The following is a 24431-nucleotide window of genomic DNA, read 5'->3' on the forward strand; positions in this document are numbered from 1 at the left end:
CGGAAGGGGGACATGCTGCTGCTTCCGGGAGCTGCGTGGAGCCATGTCACATGCGGACCGGGGCAAGCCCTGGATCCCGCTCCCCGGAGGAGCTCGAGGGCCGGATTAAAACGTCTGAAGGGCCGGATGCGGCCCCCGGGCCGTAGTTTGCCCACCCCAATCTAGTCTGACCTGCTGTGTAACACGGGCCGTAGTACCACAGCCAATAATAGCGACGTCGAACCAGAACGTGGGCTTAGGCTATGCATCACTTTTAGAAGCTATCCAGACTGCACTGATTAAGGCAGCGAGGGGTGGGGAATACAGCCGCCCTGCAGAACGGCCCAAAGGGAACAGTTAGGACCTGACCAATTATTTCTCATGCTAGAAAAAAGCCAGAGGTTGTCCCAGAAAGCAGCAGGGAAACGTCAAAGACTGACAGAGCTGCATGAGCCTCAGGCACACGGCTTCACGGGAGGGCCAGTAACAAAGGCAGGGGCAGCGATTGGTTGGATAATTCATCCCGCTGGCTCCACCCAGGCTCCACCTGGGTTCAGAGGAGCCTCTGGCGGAAAGTCCCCCACAGACTGCAAGCAGCACGGCCTGGTTCTCCCGGCTCCAGGTGGGGAACAAGCCAGACCCTCCTGCGCACTGGGTCCGCTGGAATTCACGAGGGGGGGGGGGGGGGGAAACAGATTTTAATCCGCCCCAGTGAGGGCAGCTGCTGCAGCTTCAGCAGATGTGAATGAGCATGTGTGTGAGCCTGACCCTGCTCCGGCTGGAGTCCCGGGGCCCGATCCTGCGGGGGGAGGGGAAGAGGCTGGAGTCCCGGGGCCCGATCCTGCGGGGGGAGGGGCTGGAGTCCCGGGGCCCGAGCCTGCGCTGCCCCATTGTTCCGACTCGGCTGTGGATACAAATTTTGTATCTGGAGCCCGGCAAACCTGCGGTTCTGACCCGGTCGCCTGCCTCCGCTCGCTCCCCCAGTCACAGGCCGGGGCTGGAGCAGCTGCGGGGGCGGGGCCGGGAGAACAAAGCCCAGAGCCCTGGCAGCTCCTGGGTGCGGGGCAGCTGCTGCTCCCCGGGGTCTGTGCGGGGGGAGCCCGGCATTAACCCCTCCGTGCCCGGCCGGGGGGGCTTTCTCCAGCTGGGACCCGCCCCCTGGGCAGCCCCGGGCCGGAGCCCCCGCGGTGAGTGAGAGACCCCGGGCGGGGGGGCCGGGCAGGAAAGTGACTCTCCGCCCCGGGGGACCTGGGAGAAGCCTCGGAGCTGCCTCAGCCCCAATGGAGCTGCAGCAGGATCTGCCCCCGGCACCGCTGGGATCGGAGAGGCAGAGACTGGGGCCCGGCGGGGGGTCCCCTGTGGTGTGGGGGTGTCGGGCAGGGAGGGGAGAAGCAGGAGTTGTTGGGGGTTGAGCTATCTCTGTGCGGCCAGGAAATCCCCGAGGGAGAAGTGGTGGGTGGGGAGTTAATTGGATCCTGTCCCTGTTTGTGCCACTTGCCTCCCACCCCCGATACAAATTCTCTCCAGTTCTGCCCCTTTTCTCTCGCAGTATCTCACACATGGCTATAAAATCTGGGGAGATTTCCCCCCCCCCTTTCCCCTCGAATGATCATCTCTCTCCTGATTTCCACCGTTCTCTCCATACTTCTCAAATGTCCATCGAAAATCTCCCATTGCAGGGGGTTTCCCCACCCATTTTATCTTCACTAATTTGTGTTTGTTTAGTGGGAAATTGTTGCCCTGAGTCAGGGATCGGGGGCTGTTCGGGGAGCCCTGAGACACGGCTGACTCTGGGGTGGGAATGTGGTGTCCATTCTGTGCCAGCAACAGGGTGGGGGAAGGGAGGAGCCAGTGTCCCCCCTGGAGTCTGCCCACCCCCTTCGGTTCTGCTTCTTTCTAGCATTTTGTTCAGAGAATTTGTTACTGGGGCGGCTGAAAAATCTCCCTGTGGGCTTAGCCTGGCAGGAGGGGCCAGGTCTACACTGGAATAAAGAGATCAGCATTTTCCCAGCATGGCAGAATGTAGGGTGTCTGTCTGCAGGGAAAGGGCCTAGGGGAACCGTGGTGTGAAAGTAACTAAAGCCTGTTCTGAAACCTCCACAACTGCCCTTCTCATCATGCCAGGCTGCAGAATGATGTCCATGGTTTGGTCCAGTTCATCCCGTCCTCCCATGGGACAGGGGAGAGAAATGGCTGCAGAGGAACCTGTTCAGGTAAGGATTATTGGGGGGTTGCTGGTGGGTTCCTGCAGGAGGGAGAGGGATAGCAAATACACCAGAGCAGGGAAGGTTTGCACAGTCTGGTTTGGAGGTTTGAGCGGGGCAGGAAATGCACAGGGTGGAGAAAGGGAGGAGGACAGGGTGTGGCAAACCTGTGGGAGTTAAGTATCAGAGGGGTAGCTGTGTTAGTCTGAATCTGTAAAAAGCAACAGAGGGTCCTAGGGCACCTTTGAGACTAACAGAAGTATTGGGAGCATAAGCTTTCGTGGGTAAGAACCTCACTTCTTCAGATGCAAGTAATGGAAATCTCCAGAGGCAGGTATAAATCAGTATGGAGATAACGAGGTTAGTTCAATCAGGGAGGGTGAGGTGCTCTGCTAGCAGTTGAGGTGTGAACACCAAGGGAGGAGAAACTGCTTCCGTAGTTGGAAAGCCATTCACAGTCTTTGTTTAATCCTGATCTGATGGTGTCAAATTTGCAAATGAACTGGAGCTCAGCAGTTTCTCTTTGGAGTCTGGTCCTGAAGTTTTTTTGCTGTAAAATGGCTACCTTAACATCTGCTATTGTATGGCCAGGGAGGTTGAAGTGTTCTCCTACAGGTTTTTGTATATTGCCATTCCTGATATCTGACTTGTGTCCATTTCTCCTCTTGCGTAGTGACTGTCTAGTTTGGCCAATATACATAGCAGAGGGGCATTGCTGGCATAAGATGGCATATATAACATTGGTGGACGTGCAGGTGAATGAGCCGGTGATGTTGTAGCTGATCTGGTTAGGTCCTGTGATGGTGTTGCTGGTGTAGATATGTGGGCAGAGTTGGCATTGAGGTTTGTTGCATGGGTTGGTTCCTGAGTTAGAGTTGTTATGGTGCGGTGGGTGGTTGCTGGTGAGAATATGCTTAAGGTTGGCAGGTTGTCTGTGGGCGAGGACTGGCCTGCCTCCCAAGGTCTGTGAAAGTGAGGGATCATTGTCCAGGATGGGTTGTAGATCACTGATGATGCATTGGAGAGGTTTAAGCTGAGGACTGTAGGTGATGGCCAGTGGAGTTCTGTTGGTTTCTTTTTTGGGCCTGACTTATAGCAGGAGGCTTCTGGGTACACATCTGGCTCTGTTAATTTGTTTCTTTATTTCCTTGTATGGGTATCGTAGTTTTGAGAATGCTTGGTGAAGATCTTGTAGGTGTTGGTCTCTGTCTGAGGGGTTGGAGCAGATGCGATTGTACCTCAGTGCTTGGCTGTAGATGATGGATCGTGTGGTGTGTCCGGGGTGGAAGCTGGAGGCATGAAGGTAGGCGTAGCGGTCGGTGGGTTTTCGGTATAGGGTGGTAATGTGGCCATCACTTATTTGTACGGTGGTGTCTAGGAAGTGGACCTCCTGTGTAGATTGGTCCAGGCTGAGATTGATGGTGGGGTAGAAGCTGTTGAAATCATGGTGGAATTCTTCCAGGGTCTCCTTCCCATGGGTCCAGATGATGAAGAGGTCATCAATGTAGCGTAGGTAGAGAAGGGGCATGAGTGGACGGGAGCTGAGGAAGTATTGTTCCAGGTCAGCCATAAAAATGTTGGCATATTGTGGGGCCATGCAGGTGCCCATAGTGGTGCCACTGGTCTGGAGGCATATATTGTCACCAAATTTAACAAATTCAACTGTGGGAGTTGTTTAATAAGCAGCCTAGATTGTAGGAACAGGCCCATGAGGTTCAGAGGTGGAAATGACCTAATTCGTTGAACAGAAAATAACCCTCCTACATGGGGTAGGAAAACTGACCAGACTCATAGTGCTGGAACCTGACCCGACTAACCAGTGGCTGCTGTGAGATATGAAGGGGGCACCCACCAGTCAGGCTTAGGGGAGATTCCCCTCCCTTCATATCCAGCTCTGCACAATGAGGAGGGTGTTGGGCTTCCTACCAGGCAGCTCTACCTGAACCCTGCTAGGGGATCCATCTCCTGTATCAGTCTGTGGCTAGTAGGTGTGTGATGGATCTGCTGGGAGAGACCAGGGGTTCTCTCTTCATCCCCTCACGCTGGTGTTTCCTGGCTGTTCTGAGCGGGGTGGGACTCTGTTGACTGCGATGCTCCTATTTGATTGGCTCGCAGTTAAAAAGGTCGTAGAGCAGTTTTTAAACTAAGGGTTGGGGGAAAGCCACCAGGTGCGGAGGAGCATGTGGTTTGGACAAAGGGGAGGAGCTATTAATGGAGATTCTCTATGTCCTAGTAAGGAGGAGGGGATGGAAGAGGATAAAATACAGGTAAGATCTGATGAGATAGAGTCAAATGAAAAAAAGTCCCATTTAATTACAGGATGTAATGATAGACAGCTAAAAAGTGACAAGTTTTTAAAGTGCTACCATGCTAGAAGTCTAAATAATAAGATGGGTGAACTAGAGTGCCTCTTATTAAATGAAGATATTGATAGGCACAGAAACTTGGTGGAATTAGGATAATCAATGGGACACACTAATACCAGGGTACAAAATATATCAGAAGGACAGAACAGGTCATGCTGGTGGGGAATTGGCACTATATGTGAAAGAAAGCATCAAATCCAATGAAGTAAAAATCTTAAGTGAACCAAACTGTACCATAGAATCTCTATGGATAGTAATTCCATGCTCAAACAGTAAGACTAGAGCAGTAGGGATATATTACCGGCCATCTGACTAGTATGGTCAGAGTGACTGAAATGCTCAGGGAAAGCTCTTAAAATAACTCAATAATAATAATAATAATAAGGGATTTCAACTATCCCCATATTGACTGGCAACATGTCACGTCAGGATGGGATGCAGAGATAAAGTTTCTTGACACCTTAAATGACTGCTTCTTGGAGCAGCTGGTCCTGTAACCCAAATGTGAAATAGTTGTGGGTGAGGACAAAGTCACAAAGTTCAGCCACCAGGTTTGCCTTGGCATTATCGGGGATACTGTTCCTGATAGCATTGCTGGCACATGATGGCATATATCACATTGGTAGATGTGCAGGTGAACGAGCTATTTCACATTGGGGACAATATATACCTTCAAGTCAGCGGCACTGCTATGGGTACCCGCATGGCCCCACAATATGCCAACTTTTTTATGGCTGACTTAGAACAACATTTCCTTAGCTCTCGTCCCCTAATGCCCCTACTCTACTTGCGCTACATTGAGGACATCTTCATCATCTGGATCCATGGAAAAGAAGCCCTTGAGGAATTCCACCATGATTTCAATAATTTCCATCCCACCATCAACCTCAGCCTAGATCAATCCACGCAAGCGGTCCATTTCCTGGACACTACTGTGCTAATAAGTGATGGTCACATAAATACCACCCTATACCGGAAATCTACTGACCGCTATACTTACCTACATGCCTCCAGCTTCCATCCAGGACACACCACACGATCCATTGTCTACAGCCAAGCTCTAAGATATAACCACATTTGCTCCAATCCCTCAGATAGAGACAAGCATCTACAAGATCTCTATCAAGCATTCTTAAAACTACAATACCCACCTGCTGAAGTGAAAAAACAGATTGACAGAGCCAGACGAGTACCCAGAAGTCACCTCCTACAAGACAGGCCCAACAAAGAAAATAACAGAACACCACTAGCTGTCACTTTCAGCCCCCAACTAAAACCTCTCCAGCGCATCAGAGATCTACAACCTATCCTCAAAGATGATCCTTTACTCTCACAGATCTTGGGAGACAGACTTGTCCTCGCCTACAGACAACCCCCCAACCTAAAGCAAATACTCACCAGCAACCACACATCACTGAACAAAACCACTGACCCAGGAACCTATCCTTGTAACAAAGCCCGATGCCAACTCTGTCCATATATCTATTCAAGTGACATCATCATAGGACCTAATCACATCAGCCATACCATCAGGGGCTCGTTCACCTGCACATCTACCAATGTGATATATGCCATCATGTGCCAACAATGCCCCTCTGCCATGTACATTTGCGGAGAGACTGTCCGGTTTGGCCAAAGAATTAATGGACACAAATCTGACCTCAGGAATCATAATACTCAAAAACCAGTGGGAGAACACTTTAACCTGTCTGGTCATTCTATGACAGATCTGCAGATGGCTATTTTACAACAGAAAAACTTCAAAAACAGACTCCAACGAGAGACTGCTGAGCTGGAATTGATATGCAAACTAGATACAATCAACTCAGGATTGAATAAGGACTGGGAATGGCTGAGCCATTACAAACATTGAATCTATCTCCCCTTGTAAGTATTCTCTCACTTCTTATCAAAGTGTCTGTACTGGGCTAGCTTGATTATCACTTCAAACGTTTTTTTTTCCCCCCCCTCTCTTACTTAATTGGCCTCTCAGAGTTGGTAAGACAACTCCCACCTGTTCATGCTCTCTGTGTGTGTGTGTGTGTCATATATATATATATATATATCTCCTCAATATATGTTTCACTCTATATGCATCTGAAGAAGTGGGCTGTAGTCCACGAAAGCTTATGCTCTAATAAATTTGTTAGTCTCTAAGGTGCCACAAGTACTCCTGTTCTTTTTACCAGAGGAGAAGCAATTCTTAATTTAGTCCTAAGTGAAGCACAGGATCTGGTGCAAGAGGTGAATATAGCAGGACTCTTTGGTAATAGTGACCATAATATAATTACATTTAACATCCCTGTGGAGGGGGAAACACCACAGCAGCCCAACACTGTAGCATTTAATTTCAGAAAAGGAAACTACACAAAACTGAGGAGGTTAGTTAAACAGAAATTAAAAGGTGCAGCGCCAAAAGTGAAATGCCTGCAAGTTGCATGGAAACTTTTTAAAGACACCGTAATAGAGGCTCAACTTAAATGTATACCCCACATTAAAAAAACATAATAAAAGAACCAAAAAAGTGCCACCATGGCTAAACAACAAAGTAAAAGAAGCAGTGAGAGGCAAAAAGGCTTCCTTTACAAAGTGGAAGTTAAATCCTAGTGAAGAAAATAGAAAGGAGCATAAACACTAGCAAGTGAAGTGTACAAATATAATTAGGCCAAAAAAGAATGTGAAGAACAACTAGACAAAGACTCAAAGTAATAGTAAAAAAAAAAATGTTTAAGTACATCAGAAGCAGGAAGTCTGCTAAATAACCAGTGGGGGCTATTTTTAAGAAAGGGGGGGAAAAAAGTGATCCAGGTAACTACAGGCCTGTCAGTTTGACATCTGTAGTATGCAAGGTCATGGAAAAAATTTTTGAAGGAGAAAGTAGTTAAGGACATTGAGGTCAATGGTAATTGAGACAAAATACAACATGGTTTTGCAAAAGGTAGATCATGCCAAACCAACCTGATCTCCTCCTTTGAGAAGGTAACAGATTTTTTTAGACAAAGGAAATGCAGTGGATCTAATGTACCTCGATTTCAGTAAGGCATTTGATACGGTTCCACATGGGGAATTATTAGTTAAATTGGAAAAGATGGGGATCAATATGAAAATTAAAAGGTGGATAAGGAACTGGTTAAAGGGGTCATCTGAAAGGTGAACTGTCAGGCTGGAGGGAGGTTACTAGTGGAGTTCCTCAGGGATTGGTTTTGGGACCAATCTTATTTAATCTTTTTATTACTGACCTTGGCACAAAAAGTGGGAGTCTGCTAATAAAGTTTGCGGATGAGACAAAGCTGGGAGGTATTGCCAATACAGAGAGGGACCAGGATATCCTACAGGAAGACCTGGATGACCTTGTAAACTGGAGTAATAGTAATAGGATGAAATTTAATAGTGAAAAGTGCATTTAGGGATTAATAACAAGAATTTTTGTTATAAGCTGGGGATGCATCAGTTGGAAGTAACAGAGGAGGAGAAGGACCTCGGAGTATTGGTTGATCACAGGATGAGTATGAGCCGCCAATGTGATATGGCCATGAAAAAAGCTAATGCAGTCTTGGGATGCATCAGGTGAGGTATTTCCAGTAGAGATAAGGAGGTGTTAGTACTATTATACAAGGCACTGGGTTTTTTTTATTTTATATCATGGTTGGAAGGGACCTCAGAAGGTCATCTAGTCCAACCCCCTGCTCAAAGCAGGGCTAATCTCCAGACAGATTTTTGCCCCAGATTCCTAAATGGCCCTCTCAAGGATTGAACTCATAACCCTGGGTTTAGCAGGCCAATGCTCAAACCACTGAGCTATCCCTCCCCCCCTAAAAATTAATGGAGATATCCTATCTCCTAGAACTGGAAGGGACCTTGAAAGTCCAGCCCCCTGCCTTCATTAGCAGGACCAAGTACTGATTTTTGCCCCAGATCCCTAAGTGGCCCCCTCAAGGATTGAACTCTCAACCCTGGGTTTAGCAGGTCAATGCTCAAACCACTGAGTTATCCCCTCCAGATGAGGGGATATTCCAGTATTCACCTGGAATACTGTGTGCAGTTCTGGTCTCCCATGTTTAAGACGGATGAATTCAAACTGGAACAGGTACAGAGAAGGGCTACTAGGATGATCTGAGGAATGGAAAACCTGTCTTATGAAAGGAGACTCAGGGAGATCGGCTTGTTTAGCCTAACCAAGAGAAGGCTGAGGGGAGATATGATTGTTCTCTATAAATATATTCGAGGGATAAATACCAGGGAGGGAGAGGAATTATTTAAGATCAGTACCAACATGGACACAAGAACAAATGGATATAAACTGGCCATCAGGAAGTTTAGACTTGAAATTAGACGAAGGTTTCTGACCATCAGAGGAGTGAAGTTCTGAAACAGTTTTCCAAGGGGAGCAGTGGGGGCAAAAGACATATCTGGCTTCAAGACTAAGCTTGATAAGTTTATGGAGGGGATGGTATGATGGGATAGCCTAATTTTGGCATTTAATTGATCTTTGACTATTAGCGGTAAATATACCCATTGGCCTGTGATGGGATATTAGATGGGGTGGGATCTGAGTTATTACAGAGAATTCTTTCCTGGGTGTCTGGCTGGTGAGTCTTGCCCACATGCTCAGGGTTTAGCTGATTGCCATATTTGGGGTCGGGAAGGAATTTTCCTCCAGGGCAGATTGGCAGAGGCCCTGGGGGGGGTTTCGCCTTCCTCTGCAGCGTGGGGCACGAGTCACTTCCTGGTGGATTCTCTGCACCTTTAAGTCTTTAAACCATGATTTGAGGACTTCAATAGCTCAGACATAGGTTAGGGGTTTGTTGCGGGAGTGGGTGGGTGAGATTCTGTGGCCTGCGTTGTGCAGGAGTTCAGACTAGAAGATCATATTAGTCCCTTCTGACCTTAAAGTCTATGACTCTAAGATTGGACGTTTGAGATGATAAAGGAGTACTCAAGGACAATAAGGCCATTGCGGAGAAACTAAATGAATTCTTTGCATTGGTCTTCAGGGCTGAGGATGTGAGGGAGATTCCCAAACCAGAGCCATTCTTTTTAGGTGACAAATCTGAGGAACTGTCCCAGATTGAGGTGTTATTAGGGGAGGTTTTGGAACAAATTGATAAACTAAACAGTAATAAATCTCCAGGACAAGATGGTTTTCACCCAAGAGTTCTGAAGGAACTCAAATGTGAAATTGCAGAACTACTAATTGTAGTCTGTGACCTATCACTTAAATCAGCTTCTGTACCAGATAACTGGAGGATAGCTAATGTGAGGCCAATTTTTAAAAAGGGCTCCAGAGGTGATCCCAGCAATTACAGGCCGGTAAGCCTGACTTCAGGCAAATTGGTTGAAACTCTAGTAAAGAACAAAATTGTCAGACACATAGATAACATAATTTGTTGGGGAAGAATCAACATTGTTTTTGTAAAGGGAAATCATGCCTTACCAATCTGCTAGAATTCTTTGAGGGGGTCAACAAGCATGTGGACAAGGAGCACCCTCAGCAGGTTTGCAGATGACACTAAACTGGGACGAGTGGTAGATACGCTGGAGGGTAGGGATAGGATACAGAGGGACCTAAACAAATTAGAGGATTGGGCCAAAAGAAATCTGATGAGGTTCAACAAGGACAAATGCAGAGTCCTGCACTTAGGACGGAAGAATCCCATGCACTGCTACAGACTAGGGACCGAATGGCTAGGCAGCAGTTCTACAGAAAAGGACCTAGGGGTTACAGTGGATGAGAAGCTGGATATGAGTCAACAGTGTGCCCTTGTTGCCAAGAAGGCTAACGGCATTGGGGCCTTATAAGTAGGGGGCATTGCCAGCAGATCGAGGGACGTGATCATTCCCCTCTATTTGACATTGGTGAGGCCTCATCTGGAGTACTATGTCCAGTTTTGGGCCCCACACTACAAGAAGGATGTGCAAAAATTGTAAAGAGTCCAGAGGAGGGCAACAAAAATAATTAGGGGACTGGAGCACATGACTTATGAGGAGAAGCTGTGGGAACTGGGATTGTTTAGTCTGCAGAAAAGAAGAATGAGGGGGGATTTGATAGGTGCTTTCAACAACCTGAAAGGGAGTTCCAAACAGGATTGATCTAGACTGTTCTCAGTGGTAGCAGATGACAGAACAAGGAGTAATGGTCTTAAGTTGCAGTGGGGGAGGTTTAGGTTGGATATTGTGAAAATTTTTCCTTAGGAGAGTGGTGAAGCACAGGAATGGGTTCCCTAGGGAGGTGGTGGAATCTCCATCCTTAGAGGTTTTTAAGGTCATGCTTGGCAAAGCCTTGGCTGGGATGATTTAGTTGGGAATTGGTCCTGTTTTGAGCAGGGGGTTGGACTAGATAACCTCCTGAGGTCCCTTCCAACCCTGATATTCTATGATTCTAAGGGGAATCCAGTGGATATAGTGTACTTAGATTTTCAGAAAGCTGTTGACAAGGTCCCTCAGCAAAAGCTCTTAAGCAAAGTAAGCTGTCATGGGATAAGAGGATAGGTCCTCATGAATTGGCAATTGGTTAAAATATAGGAAAAGGGTAGGAATAAATGGTCAGTTTTCAGAATGGAGAGAGGTAAATAGCAGTGTCCCTCAGAGGTCTGTACTGGGACCAGTCCTATTCAACATATTCGTAAGGGATCTGGAAAAAGGGGTAAACAGTGAGGTGGCAAAACTTGCAGATGATACAAAACTACTCAAGATAGTGTGACAAAGTTCCTCCTCTATCTTGGTGAGTCCTGCACTTACTAGCAGATTTTCTTGCCTCAGAGATTCACCATGTGGGTTGGGGAATAGCCCAGAGACCTTCCCCTCTGGAAGAAGCCACAGTCCCAGTCAATTGGGAGGTTTGGGGGGAACCCAGGCCCACCCTCTACTCAGAGTTCCAGCCCAGGGCCCTGTGGACTGCAGCTGTCTATAGTGCCTCCTGTAACAGCTGCATGATAGCTATAACTCCCTGGGCTACTTCCCCATGGCCTCCTCCAAACACCTTCCTTATTCTCACCACAGGACCTTCCTCCTGGTGTCTGATAACGCTTGTACTCCTCAGTCCTCCAGCAGCACACCCTCTCACTCTCAGCTCCTTGCACCTCTTGCTCCCAGCTCCTCACACTCACACCACAAACTGAAGTGAGGTCCTTTTAAAAACCTAGGTGCCCTGATTAGCCTGCCTTAATTGATTCTAGCAGCTTCTTCTTAATTGGCTCCAGGTGTCCTAATTAGCCTGCCTGCCTTAACTGGTTCTAGCAGGTTCCTGATTACTCTAGTGCAGCCCCTGCTCTGGTCACTCAGGGAACAAAAAACTACGCATCCAGTGACCAGTATATTTGCCCTCTACCAGACTCCTGTACCCCACTGGTCTGGGTCTGTCACAAAAGTTAAGACCAAAGCAGACTGCGAAGAGCTACAAAGGGATCTCTCAAAACTGGGTGACTGGGCAGCAAAATGGCAGATTAAATTCAATGTTGATAAATGCAAAGTAATGCACATTGGAAAACATAATCCCAACTGTACATATAAAATGATGGGGTCTAAATTGGCTGTTACCACTCAAGAAAGAGATCTTGGAGTTATTGTGGATAGTTCTCTGAAAACATCCACTCAATGTGCAGTGGCGTCAAAAAAGCTAACAGAATGTTGGGAATAATTAAGAATGGGATAGATAATAAGGCAGAAAATATCATGTTTCTATATAAATCCATGGGACGCCCACATCTTGAATACTGTGTGTAGAAAAGGGCAACAAAAATGACTAGGGGCATGGAATGGCTTCCGTATGAGAAGAGATTAATAAGACTGTTTCTTTTCCAAGCTGAAAAGTGACGACTAAAGGAGGATATGATAGAGGTCTATAAAATCATGATTGGTGGGCAGAAAGTAAATAAGAAAGTGTTATTTAATCCTTCTTGTAACACAAGAACTAGGAGTCACCAAATGAAATGAATAGGCAGCAGGTTTAAAACAAACACAAGGAAGTAGTCCTTCACACAATGCACAGTCAACCTGTGGAACTCCTTGCCAGAAGATGTTGTGAAGGCCAAGACTATAACAAGGATAAAAAAAAAAAAAAACGAGAGTTCATGGAGGATTGGTCCATCAATGGCTATTAGCAAGGATGGGCAGGAATGGTGTCCCTAGTCTCTGTTTGCCAGAAGCTGGGAATGAGCAACGGGATAGATCACTTGATGTTTACCTGTTCTGTTCATTCCCTCTGGGCACCTGGCACTGGCCACTGTCGGAAGACAGGATACTGGGCTAGATGGACTTTTGGTCTGACCCAGTATGACCGTTCTTATGTTCCTCTCCCCCACGAATAGTGGGGCAGCAGGTATTGAGTGTTGGACCCTTGCTCTTTCAGGGGCCGGTGACCTTCGAGGAGGTAGCTGTGTATTTCACCAGGGAACAGTGGGCTCTGCTGGACCCGATTCAGAGAGCTTTCTACAGAGATGTCATGCAGGAGAACTATGAGAATGTGACCTCGCTGGGTAAGGATTCCCATCCCCTCGGTTATTAGAAGGGGAAAGGAAGAGTTAATGTTCACAACACCCCACAATGCCACCTCTGCTCTGCCCTGTTTCAGCATCACCCCAACATGCCAGTGACACACACACTACCAGAGACCCTCCCCTGCTGCAGAATACTCTGGGAACAGAGCACAGGCGCAGTACAGCACAAAATCTAACACAGTCTCTTTGCAAAGGCCAAATTTGGATATAGGTCCAGTGTAACAAACAGAAGCTTCCGACCCCTGGCCGGCACTCAAACACTGAGCCTACTGTACACGCACCAGCTCAGCCTTGCAAAGCAATACCACTCTGCAAGCCTGCGTGGCAGTCTCTCTGGGTCTAGCCCTGGGGGAGGCCATGCTTCCTCGCTGTCCAGCCCTTAGCACTGCAATCAATTAGTGGGGAATTAGCAGCCTTTAGATTGCTCAGTCCACTTGATCCTGGCTGAGCAATAGTGAGTCTATGAACCTCTGCCCTCAGGCAGGGCAGCAAGTAGTCAGGGTCTCTGGCAAGGCCTTCTGGCCTAATGTGGGGAGGCTGCCACCCCAGGGGTTGGGAGGTTAGGGGGACCCGGGCCCACCCTGCTCTACCGGGTCCCAACTCAGGGCCCTAACAGTGGCAGAGTGTTGCACCACTGGGTAAGCGGGGATCCACCCACAACACGCTAACCTATCAGGCCAAAGCCCAACCAGAGGGTTGTCTAGTTTCCCTGGGCTACTTCCTACCGCCCCCGAATTTGGTACCTCCATGCTGTAGGTGTCCTGTCTCCCCCTGGGATGGGTGATCAGCGGTAGCCCCAGGCGTTTGTCAGCACCAAACTCTGGCCAGGCATCCTGCAGCAGTCCTGGGAGCTCCTCCTCAATGTCCTGCCCCAGCAACAGGGGGGAAGCGTCCAGCTCCCTCGGTAGCTCCAGCGCAAATAAGGGCCAGCCTTTTGTACTTCTGCTTCTGTCCGGTGGGATGGGCATGGTTCTGAAGCCCAAGGGGTGGGTTACGGCCCTCCGGGTCTAACTCTGAGGGAGGCCATACCTCCTCGCTACCCACTCCCCTCTCCTCCCCGTGAGGTTTCCTTCGGAGTCGTTGTCTTCACTTTGCCATTGATCGACCTTGGAGTCCTCTAGCACCTATGCCCCCAGGCTGCTGGCAATCTCTGTGACAAGAACACGCCCTTGTGCACCTTCGCTGACACAACCTGCAACACGCAGCATGGGAATGAGGCAGGCTGGGTCCCTCAGGGTTCACATGTACCTCTCTTCATCCCACAGTCTCAGCTCTGCCAAGCTGCTCCAGCTAATCCATCCTCCTTTCAATTACAGCTGATACACTGTACACAGCTGGAGGATATGTGGATAAATGCCGATGTTCCAATCTGTGGAACACAACACAAACAATAGCATGTTCTTAGTCCTTCCTTGTGTCTATTGTAGATTCATAGATTTTATGGCCAGAAAGGACTATTCGTTCATCTAATTTGGCCTGCTGTATAACACAGGCTACAGAATTTCATCTAGATACTGCCTTGTGTTTGACTAAATCATCTTCCGGAAAGACATCCAGTCTTGACCTGAAGACTTCCTGAGATGGAGAAGATGCCACTGACCTTTGTAGTTTGTAAACCTTTGCACCAGCCTTACTGAACTGTTTCCAGTGGCTAGTGCCAACTCAAGGATTAGAGAAGGGCAGAGTTAAGGTTGTGTTGCAGGTATGGCATCATTTTCTAATTTTCAGAAGTTTAGGTTTTAGCTCCCATCCACATGCTGGGAGGATATGAGGCCGCACTGGGCAACCTTAACTCTGCATTAATGTACTTTATGGGTATTTTACCCTGATTTTTTAATGGATTTTTTGCCACTCTAACTGTGTCTACCTTACAGCTTTTCCTGGCACAGCTGTGATGGTTAGCAGTGTGATTTTTACACCTCTAACTGCCAGTGCTATGCTGGCAAAAGTTGTAAGTACAGACTGGGCAAGACTCTGCATATGGACTTTAGAGCACTTTAAAATAGGTCTCTGAACCCACATATTTTGTAATCAGAGGGGAAAACTTCCAAGAGGAACTTCTGCAGAATGCAAGAAAAAGGCACAACACACATTGCCTGAAACTATCAGCAGTCGGGCTCCATCTCAAATTCATGGGTGTGTTTAGGTTCAGTGTCCGCAGCATAGACCCTCTTGACCCACCCCAAAGAGGCAGTGGGGGCTACGTACTACCTGAGAGAAATGCCAAGTGATGGAGATCAGTCCGGAGACAATGAGAACCGGAGTTTCAGCCCCAGCTGTGTGTAAGAAAATATGACAAAAGGAAGATGATTTTGTAAAAAGCTGCCAAAGTGGGGGGGGGGGGGGAGAGGGGCTGTATCTTAGGAACTTCTTTAACAAATCTCCCCATATTTGACCCACTAACCCTTCCCTGAAGGCCCATGAAAAATGTGCCCTGCTAATTTCAAGAGAATCCAAATAAACATGTGGAATTTAGGGGAGTTAGAATAGGTGGCTTTTAAACAGAAAATAATGCTTCCGTCGAGCTAGCTACTGCCTCCCACGGAGGTGGATGACCTACGCTGCTGGGAGAACCTTTCTCCTTGCTGTAGTGAGTGTCTACACTGATGCACTACAGCAGGACAGTCGCAGTGTCTTCAAGTGTAGACAAGCCCTGAGATACGACATTCAGTGACGCCCCCGTCCCTCCTTTTCCTTACTGCGCTGAATCCCACCAGCCCGTGCTCACCAGTCCTGGCTTTCCTACACCTCTCCCATTGTCTCAGTGTTTCTCTCTGATTAAGAAGCAGATCCAGGGTGACTTCCCCTCTGGCTGGAGTCTTTACTTCCTGGAATACGGAGTTACTGACTGTGTTTTAGGAGCCGCATTTCCAAGAAGGCCAACGGCATATTGGGCTGCATTAGTAGGAGCATTGCCAGCAGATCGAGGGAAGTGATTATTCCCTTCTATTCAGCACTAGTGAGGCCACAGCTGGAGTATTGTCCAGTTTTGTTCCCCCCCTCTACAGAAGGGATGTGGACAAATTGGAGAGAGTCCAGCGGAGGGCAACGAAAATGGTCAGGGGGCTGGGGCACATGACTTATGAGGAGAGGCTAAGGGAACTGGGGTTATCTAGTCTACAGAAGAGAAGAGTGGGGGGGGGGGGATTGGATAGCAGCCTTCAGCTACCTGAAGGGGGGTTCCAAAGAGGATGGAGCTCGGCTATTCTCAGTGATGGCAGATGACAGAACAAGGGGCAAGTTGCAGTGGGGGAGGTGTAGGTTGGTGTAGACATCCCGGGGAGGGGCTGGTCCCTCATGGGGGCAGCTGGGAGCCAGGCCACCTCACTACCCGAGGCGGGGAGCAGTTCAGTCTTGCGTGCCCAGGCCTAGGTTGGGCGGGCAGCCAACCGTAGTACAGGGCTCAGTCCCTCGGGCAGGGAGTGAGCAAACAAACAGTAAGTTCAGGGCCTCAGGCAGGGAGGAGGAGAGACTGCCACCCGGCATGGGGTGGCAGAGGGGAACACAGGCCCACCCACTCCACTGTGTTCCAGCCCAGGGCCCTAACAGCAGCAGTCCGTCTGCTGCTGGGTCAGTGGGGATCCTGACCGCAACACACTGACATGGGTTCGGGGTCGGCCATCCCCGGGCCACTTCCCATCTCCTCCTCCATGGGTACCTGTGCGTCCTGAGCTTCGTCCGCTGTGTCCCAGATCATGGGCTCCTCAGGGCAGCGAGCACTGGGTAGGTCGGGCGGTTCCTCCGGACCCTCAGTGAGGGGAAGTTCAGTCCACTCCTCAGGATACCAGGCTCGGCCAGTCCTCCTCGGGACACCAGGCTCGGGGCAGGAGCGGTGCAGCAGGAGCTCAGGCGCCAGCGTCTGCCCTCTCCCGCAGTCGGGCCACAACTGAGTGCTGGGGCCGGGCCTTTATACTTCCTGTCCCGCCTCTTGACTTCCGGGGGGCGGGGATAGGCGGTGACTCCACCCACTCTGGTGGCTGTTCTGGCTCGTCCCTCACGGGGTGGCTGGGAGCCAGGCCGCCTCACTACACGGCCCCTCCCTCAAGGCTGGCTCCCGGGTAACGGGGCCAGACCCTTCCATGCCCCCCAGGCGGGAAAGAAAGTCAGCATTCGCGTGTTCCTTCCTGGCCCGATGGCGAACGGTGAAGGCATAGGGCTGCAGCGCCAAATACCACCGCTGCAGCCGCATATTATGGTCCTTTATGCGGGCCAACCACTGGAGGGCAGAGTGGTCAGTGACCAAGGTGAACGGGGTGCCCAGGAGGTAATACCACAGGGCATCACAAGCCCACTTCGCGGCAAGGGCTTCCTTCTCCACCACCGCATAGCTTTTCTCGTGGGGGAACAGCTTCCGACTAATGTAGAGGACCGGATGCTCTTCGTCGTCTACCTCTTGGGAGAGGACCGCCCCGAGTCCCACGTCGGAGGCGTCCATTTGCAGGACAAAGGTCTGGTTAAAATCGGGGCTATATAGGACCGGCTCCTGGCAGAGGCTTGTTTTGAGGGTTTGGAAGGCCTCATCACACTCGCGGGTCCAAATCAGTTGCCGCGGACTGTCCGTGGTCAAGAGCCCCGTCAAGGGGGCGGCAATCACCGCGAATTGGGGGATGAACCGTCGATAATATCCTGCCAACCCCAGAAACTGGTGCACCTGGCGTTTCGTGGCGGGTGGAGGGCAGGTTGCAATGGCCTGTACCTTATCCACCAGTGGCTTTACCTGTCCATGTCCGATAGTATATTCCAGGTACGTGGTTTCTTGCCGGCCGATGCGGCTCTTCTTCGGGTTGGCTGTTAACCCGGCCGCCCGCAGAGACCTCAGGACGGCTGCAACGCATTCTAGATGGTTCTCCCACTGAGGACTGTAAATGACTATGTCATCCAAATAAGCCGCCGCGTAATCTTGATGGGGTTGGAGGAGGCGGTCCATCAGGTGCTGAAACGTGGCCGGAGCCCCATGGAGGCCGAAAGGCATTCGGGTAAACTGGTAGAGGCCCATAGGGGTGGCAAACGTGGTCTTCTCCCTGGAAGCAGGTTCCAGGGGGATCTGCCAGTACCCCTTGCTAACGTCGAGGGTGGTGATATAGCCGGCCTCTCCTAGCCGGGCCAACAGCTCATCTATCCGGGGCATGGGATACGCATTGAACTTGGAGATGGCATTTACATGCCTGAAGTCGATGCAAAATCATTGGGAACCGTCAGGCTTCGGTACCAGCACGACGGGGCTTCGCCACTCGCTGTGCGATGGTTCAGTCACCCCCAAGTCTAGCATCGCCCGTACCTCCTCATCCACAATCTGTTTCCAGTGATATGGCAAGGGCCTGGTCGCGCCCTGAATTACCACCCCCGGCTCAGTCTGAATCTTATGGTATATCAGGGTGGTGGACCCCGGTTGAGCCATGAAGGTGTGTGAGAAGGTTGGCAGGAGGCACCGAGTCTGCTTGAGCTGGTCCTCCGTTAATGTCTCCCCAAGTTGGGGTTCCTCAGGGCCCTTGGTGTGGGTTATCTGGGGCCCTAGCTCTGGTTCCGTCGGGTAGGGGTTAATCAGCAGCCCTTCTCGTTCCTGCCAGGGTTTGAGGAGGTTGACATGATACCGCTGTATCTTTTTCTTCCGGTCGGGCTGGTTAATCTCATATGTAACTGGGCCCACCTTCTGGATGACTTCATATGGCCCTTGCCATCGGGCCAGGATTTTTGACTCGCTGGAAGGGAGTAGCAGTAACACCCGGTCTCCAGGTTGAAAGTCCCGTGTTTGGGCGTCCTGGTTATAAGTCTGGGCTTGCGCCTCCTGGGCGGCTTTCAAATTTTCTCGTGCCTGGGCCCCAGCCTGCTTAAGACGCTCCTCAAGCTGGACCACGTACTTTAAGAGGCCCTGGGCTGGTGACGGGGTTTGCTCCCAAGTCTCCCTCATTAGGTCCAATAGGCCCCGAGGTCAACGGCCATATAGTAGCTCGAATGGTGAGAACTTGGTCGACGACTGGGGAACTTCTCGGACCGCCAGAAGCAAGGGTGGGAGTAGCTGGTCCCATCGACGAAGGTCCTTCTGGGGGAACTTCCGGAGCATATCCTTTAGGGTCCGGTTGAACCTTTCGACCAACCCGTCAGTCTGGGGGTGATAGACTGATGTGTGCAATTGCTTGATCCCCCAGAAGTTCACACACCTGCTGAAGCAGCCGTGAAGTAAAGTTGGTCCCCTGATCCGTGAGGATCTCGCGGGGCAAGCTGACTTGGGCAAAAACCTTCACCAGTTCATTGGCGATGGCGCAGGCTGTGATATTCCAGAGGGGAATCGCCTTGGGGAACCGGGTGGCGTAGTCCAACATTACCAGGATATACTGAAATCCCGCATTGCTCTTGGGAAGGGGCCCCACCAGGTCCATGGCCACGCGTTGGAAGAGGGTCTCGATTAAAGGCATCGAGATCAACGGGGCCTTGGGAGTCCATGCCGGGGCGGCCAACTGGCAGTCGAGGCAGGAGTTGCAGTACCTCTTTAACTCCTGGTACACCCCCGGCCAGAAGAAGCGCCCCAGGATCCGGGCCAGGGTCTTCTCGTGACCGAGGTGTCCAGCCGCGGGGACGTCGTGGGCCAGCTTCATGACGGCCCGTCGATGACACCGGGGAACGAGGAGTTGGGTCCGGGTTTCCCCCGTGCGGGGGTCCCGTTCAACGCGATATAGGTGCTCCTGCCTCAACTCAAAGTGTGGCCACTGGACTGCTCGACCAGGGTCGAGGACAGTCCTGTCCACAATAGCCAGTTGTTCATACACCTGCTGAAATGTGGGGTCGGCCCGTTGGTCCCGGAAAAAGTCCATGGTGGGCGAGGGATCCTCCCCTGCCCCTGGGGGAGCGTTCTCTGGTTCTCCTGTTGAGCGGGTGGTCTCGAGGGTCTCTCCCTCGCTCTCGGGGGCTTCCCCTTCGAAGGCTGGCGTGGCCCGTGGGTTGCCTCCTGCGTGGTGGCGGAGGATTGCTGGAAACTCTGGCCAGTCCTGACCCAGGATCACTGGGTATGCCAGTCGCGGGGCAAGTCCCACCACCATTGACCGAGTGACCCCCTCAATCATCAGTTGGGCCCGGGTACTCCGGTAGGGCCGTCTGTCTCCGTGGATGCACTGCAGCTAAATTTCCCCCAGTCGGGCATCAGCCGGGGGACTGAAGTGTCGGCGGACTAGCGTCTGTCCGCAGCCCGAGTTGAGGAGGGCCACCGTCGGGTATCCCTCAATGACCACAGGTACGGTGATCTTAGCCGCTTGTGAAAGACGGGCACGAGCCTCCCCTGCACAGACCTGACCAAAGGTACACTCCAGTCCCGGGCAATCCCGCTGGATACTCCCCGCAGGAAAAACCGGGCCCCCGGGTTGCCCGTTCCATCTGTAGCTGAGTCCCAGGGTGGTTTCTAGGCGGACTCCGGTGGCACTGTGGCGGAGGACCCAGGCCCGTCCCTGTGGTGGAAGAACCTGGGTGAACTGCTCGAGCACCACCTGCTCCAGTAGCTCTTCCGACGTTCGGCGCTCGGGCTGCAACCACCGCTTGCAAGTCTCCCGGAGTTCCTGGGCCACCCGCCGAGGCTGGGTCCCGGTGGGGTAGGTCAGACTCCTAAACCGCTGGCGGAAACTTTCGGGACTCACATCCAGGGCGTCCAGAATGGCAGTCTTTACTTGGCTGTAATCTTGGGCTGCCTCCACTGACAGCCCTCGATAGACTGTCTGCTCAGTCCCAGTCAAGTACGGGGCCAAGATGGAAGCCCACTGCTTCAGGGCCCAGCCGGCGACGACTGCCACCTGCTCGAAGGTGACGAGAAAGGCTTCAGGGTCGTCGTCGGGTACCATCTTCGTTAGCCGGATCGGGGGGCTGGGTCATGTGGTCCCAGCTGTGCCTCCCGGCTGTGCTTCCCCAGGTCGGGCCAGCGCCCCTGCGAGCTGCTGAAGACATTGCTGCTGGAAGTCCTGGTGCTGGGTGACTAGGTCTTGAATGAGCTGGTTCTGCTGGGTTCCCAACTGCTCCACGAGCTGCTGCTGCTGCTGCAGCTGTGCGGCCTGCTGTTCCTTTTGCTGTTGCAACTGGGCCGCCTGCTGCCGCTCCTGGGTTTCCGTCACCAGGGCCAAGAGCTGGGACAGATCCATGTCTCGGGACGGGGATCTTTCTCCCCCGGCTCCTCTCTCCCCGGGGTCGAGAGTTCGCGCCCACATCCTGGGCGGAACTCCTCAGAGAAGGCACCTCGTGTAGACGTCCTGGGGAGGGGCTGGTCCCTCACGGGGGCGGCTGGGAGCCAGGCCGCCTCACTACCCGAGGCGGGGAGCAGTTCAGTCTTGTGTGCCCAGGCCTAGGTCTGGCGGGCAGCCAACCGTAGTACAGGGCTCAGGCCCTCAGGCAGGGAGTGAGCAAACCAACAGTAAGTTCAGGGGCTCACGCCCTCAGGCAGGGAGGAGGAGAGACTGCCACCCGGCATGGGGTGGCAGAGGGGAACACAGGCCCACCCACTCCACTGTGTTCCAGCCCGGGGCCCTATCATCAGCAGTCCGTCTGCTGCTGGGTCAGTGGGGATCCTGACCGCAACACACTGACATGGGTTCGGGGTCGGCCATCCCTGGGCCACTTCTCATCTCCTCCTCCATGGGTACCTCTGCGTCCTGAGCTTCGTCCGCCGTGTCCCAGATTATGGGCTCCTCAGGGCAGCGAGCGCTGGGTAGGTCGGACGGTTCCTCCGGACCCTCAGTGAGGGGAAGTTCAGTCCGCTCCTCAGGATACCGGGCTCGGGCAGGCGCGGTGCAGCAGGAGCTCGGGCACCAACATCTGCCCTCTCCCACAGTCGGGCCGCAACTGAGTGCTGGGGCCAGGCCTTTATACTTCCTGTCCCGCCCCTTGACTTCCGGGGGGCGGGGACAGGCGGTGACTCTGCCCACTCTGGTGGCTGTTCTGGCTCATCCCTCACGGGGGCGGCTGGGAGCCAGGCCGCCTCGCTACAGGTTGCAGGAGCTCTCTGTGCTCCCTTCTCCCTCTGGTCTTTCCTGGGCCTCTCCTGCTGCTGCTTGCTGCTCTCCTTGTTGCTGCCGCTGCCGCTGCTGCTGCGTGAGTGAGTGAGTGAGTGCGGAGGGGGGGGCCTTGCCGGCCTGCCCCCCCCCCTCGCCCTCGCCTCCAGAGGGAGAAGCATCGGCCCCCCAACGCCAACACCGATACCATCTGGGGGCCCACCTGCCTGCTTGCTTGCCTGCCTGGCCGGTTGCCCGGCCGGCTGACTGCCGCTCGCTGCTGCTGAAGTTCCTGTGTGGGAGCCGCTGCCTCCGTCGCGGAGTGCGCAGAGACGGCGTCCCTGGTTCGAGAGATTGTGGAGGGGGTTGTTTGAGGACTGTGTTTTGAGTGACTTTGCCATCTTTGCTCCTGGGGTGGTGGTGCCCCCAGTCGCGTTAGGAGTGTGGACGGTACTGAGCCTCTCGTTTGTAATTCCTCGGACTGGAAGCCGTCGCTTGCCAGGAAGCTCCGAGGTCGACTTGGGATCCTGCTGTCCCGTCCCCCGTAGCGGACTGTTGAAGGGGGTGCGGGGGGGGGGTGCGGTGCCCCCCCCTTCGTCCATCTATTCCCCCTCTACCACCACCCCCACCGCCGACAGCTGCCGACAACCCCTCCACCGCCCCGCGTGCCACCTGGACCTGCTTTTCACCCCTCGGCGGGGCTGTTTACTCCCCCCGCCATTTCCATCGTCCGGGACTGTTTACTTGCAGCAGTGAACGGCGGAGCTTGCGCTTCGCGAGTGCTGTGGGTGCACCTTTTCCCTCGCCCTGGACTTCTCCTGCCCCCCAACTACGTTTCGCTGGTGGGGTCCCCTCCCTGTAACCCCCCCTTGTATTAGTTGGCCCTACCCTACCTCCCTCCTTTGAGCCCCTTCGGTTTATTTTTTTGGTGCCCATTCCCCCCCCCCTCGGTTCCTAGCCTGCTGGCCCTGTCCTTGGGCTGCAGCTGGCTGGAGTTTTTCTTCCTACCCCTCCTTGTCCTTGGGCTGCAGCTGGCTGGACATTCCATTCTGTTTCTGAGCCGCTGCTCCGGTGCACCCCCCCCCCTTCGCCCCCCCGCGCGCGCTTGTGCCCCCGTTTTGTTGCCCCCCCCTTTTTGCACTGTTCACCCCCCCTTTTACTGTTGTTGTAGTTCCCCCCCCCCGCCCCAGAGTAGCTGGGGGAGCCGGCTTTCTTTTTTGGCACCTGTGCCCCACCCCTCTCTTTTCGCTCCTGTGTGCCCTCTCCATTGGCACCCTCCTCCCCAGCCTGCAGCCTAGCGGGGGGGAGTGGTTGCCTTTCCCTCGTTTTGTCTTTTGCCTAGAGGGGAGGAGAGGCTGCAGGTTGTAATGGCGGGGGACTCTGCCCCTGCCCCTGCCCCTGCCCTGTTGTCCCCGCCCACCCCAGTGGCCGGCCCCTCGGCTGGCCCTGTCCCGGATACCGCCGCTGCCACGGCTGCCCCCTCCACCGGCAGGAAGGGCCAAGGGAGGAAGAGGGGCAAGGGCCCCGCCCGTGGAGCCAGACCTACTGCGGGCGGGGCTGCGGTCCCCGCTGCGGCCCCGACACCGGCCGCGGCCCCTCCCTCTCCTGCCGTCCCTTCCACCAGCTCTGGTGGCGCTCCACCTCCGGCCCCCAGAGCATACGCCCAGGTGGCCGCCGCCTCTTTGCGTGCCGCCGCGTCGTCCGCCCCGACCGCCGCCTCTGGGCCTGTCCCTGGTGACCACGGCCCCTTCCCCTCGCTGACTAGGAGGCATGGCGTCCGTTGTCATTTGGTGCCTGCCTCGCCCCACATTGAGACCTATGTGCGGGCGTTGGCGAGGGTGGTGGGGCCTACGGCCATCGTGGCGGCCTCCAAGATGTATGGGAAGGCCGTGTTCTTCCTGGCGTCGGTGGCCGCTGCGCAGGAGGCGGTGGAACGAGGCCTGGCAGTGGGAGGCGTGTTTGTGCCCTTGGAACCCTTGGAGGACCTGGGTATACGGGTGCTCTTGACCTCCGTCCCGCCCTACCTCCCCAATGCCGCCCTGTTGTCGGCCCTCTCCACCCTGGGGAAGCCCATTTCCATTCTGAACCCTCTCTCATTGGGTTGTAAGGACCCTGCCCTCCGGCACATCCTGTCTTTCCGCCGGCAGGTCCAGCTTCAGCTGCCACCGGCGGCGGGTGCCGGAGTGGCGCTCGAGGGGTCCTTCCTGGTGCCCTACCGGGGGGTCCATTATCAGGTCCACTATTCGACGGGGGAGGCCCAGTGCTTCCTCTGCCGGGCGCCGGGGCATGTCCGGAGGGACTGTCCCCTGGCCCGGCCTGGAGGGGCGTCCGAGACCCCCGGGGCCCGGGAGGGTGCCGGCCCTGTCATCGCCGGCAACCCTGGCGGTTCGGACACTGCTGCTGCCGCCGCCCCTCCTCCTTCTG

At 53.1% G+C, this 24431-nt stretch overlaps 1 protein-coding gene across 5 annotated transcripts in view; it reads left to right on the top strand.

The window, feature by feature from the left end:
- The first annotated feature begins 521 nt into the window (after nt 1-521).
- LOC128823017 (zinc finger protein OZF-like) overlaps nt 522-24431 on the top strand; it is a 34325-nt gene continuing 10415 nt past the window's right edge. For 3 of the 5 annotated variants that reach the window (XM_054005020.1, XM_054005022.1, XM_054005023.1), the window contains exons 1-3: nt 522-601; nt 2104-2192; nt 12897-13023. In XM_054005020.1, coding sequence (XP_053860995.1) covers nt 2112-2192; nt 12897-13023 — 208 coding nt within the window. In that variant the 5' untranslated portion in view covers nt 522-601; nt 2104-2111. Of the gene's footprint in view, nt 602-964; nt 1167-2103; nt 2193-6276; nt 6437-12896; nt 13024-24431 lie in introns of those variants that run through there. The other 2 variants (XM_054005021.1, XM_054005024.1) reach the window with 2 other exon arrangements.

The sequence above is a fragment of the Malaclemys terrapin genome, chromosome 15, assembly GCF_027887155.1.
Source record: "Malaclemys terrapin pileata isolate rMalTer1 chromosome 15, rMalTer1.hap1, whole genome shotgun sequence".
Classification (NCBI taxonomy): Eukaryota; Metazoa; Chordata; order Testudines; family Emydidae; genus Malaclemys; species Malaclemys terrapin.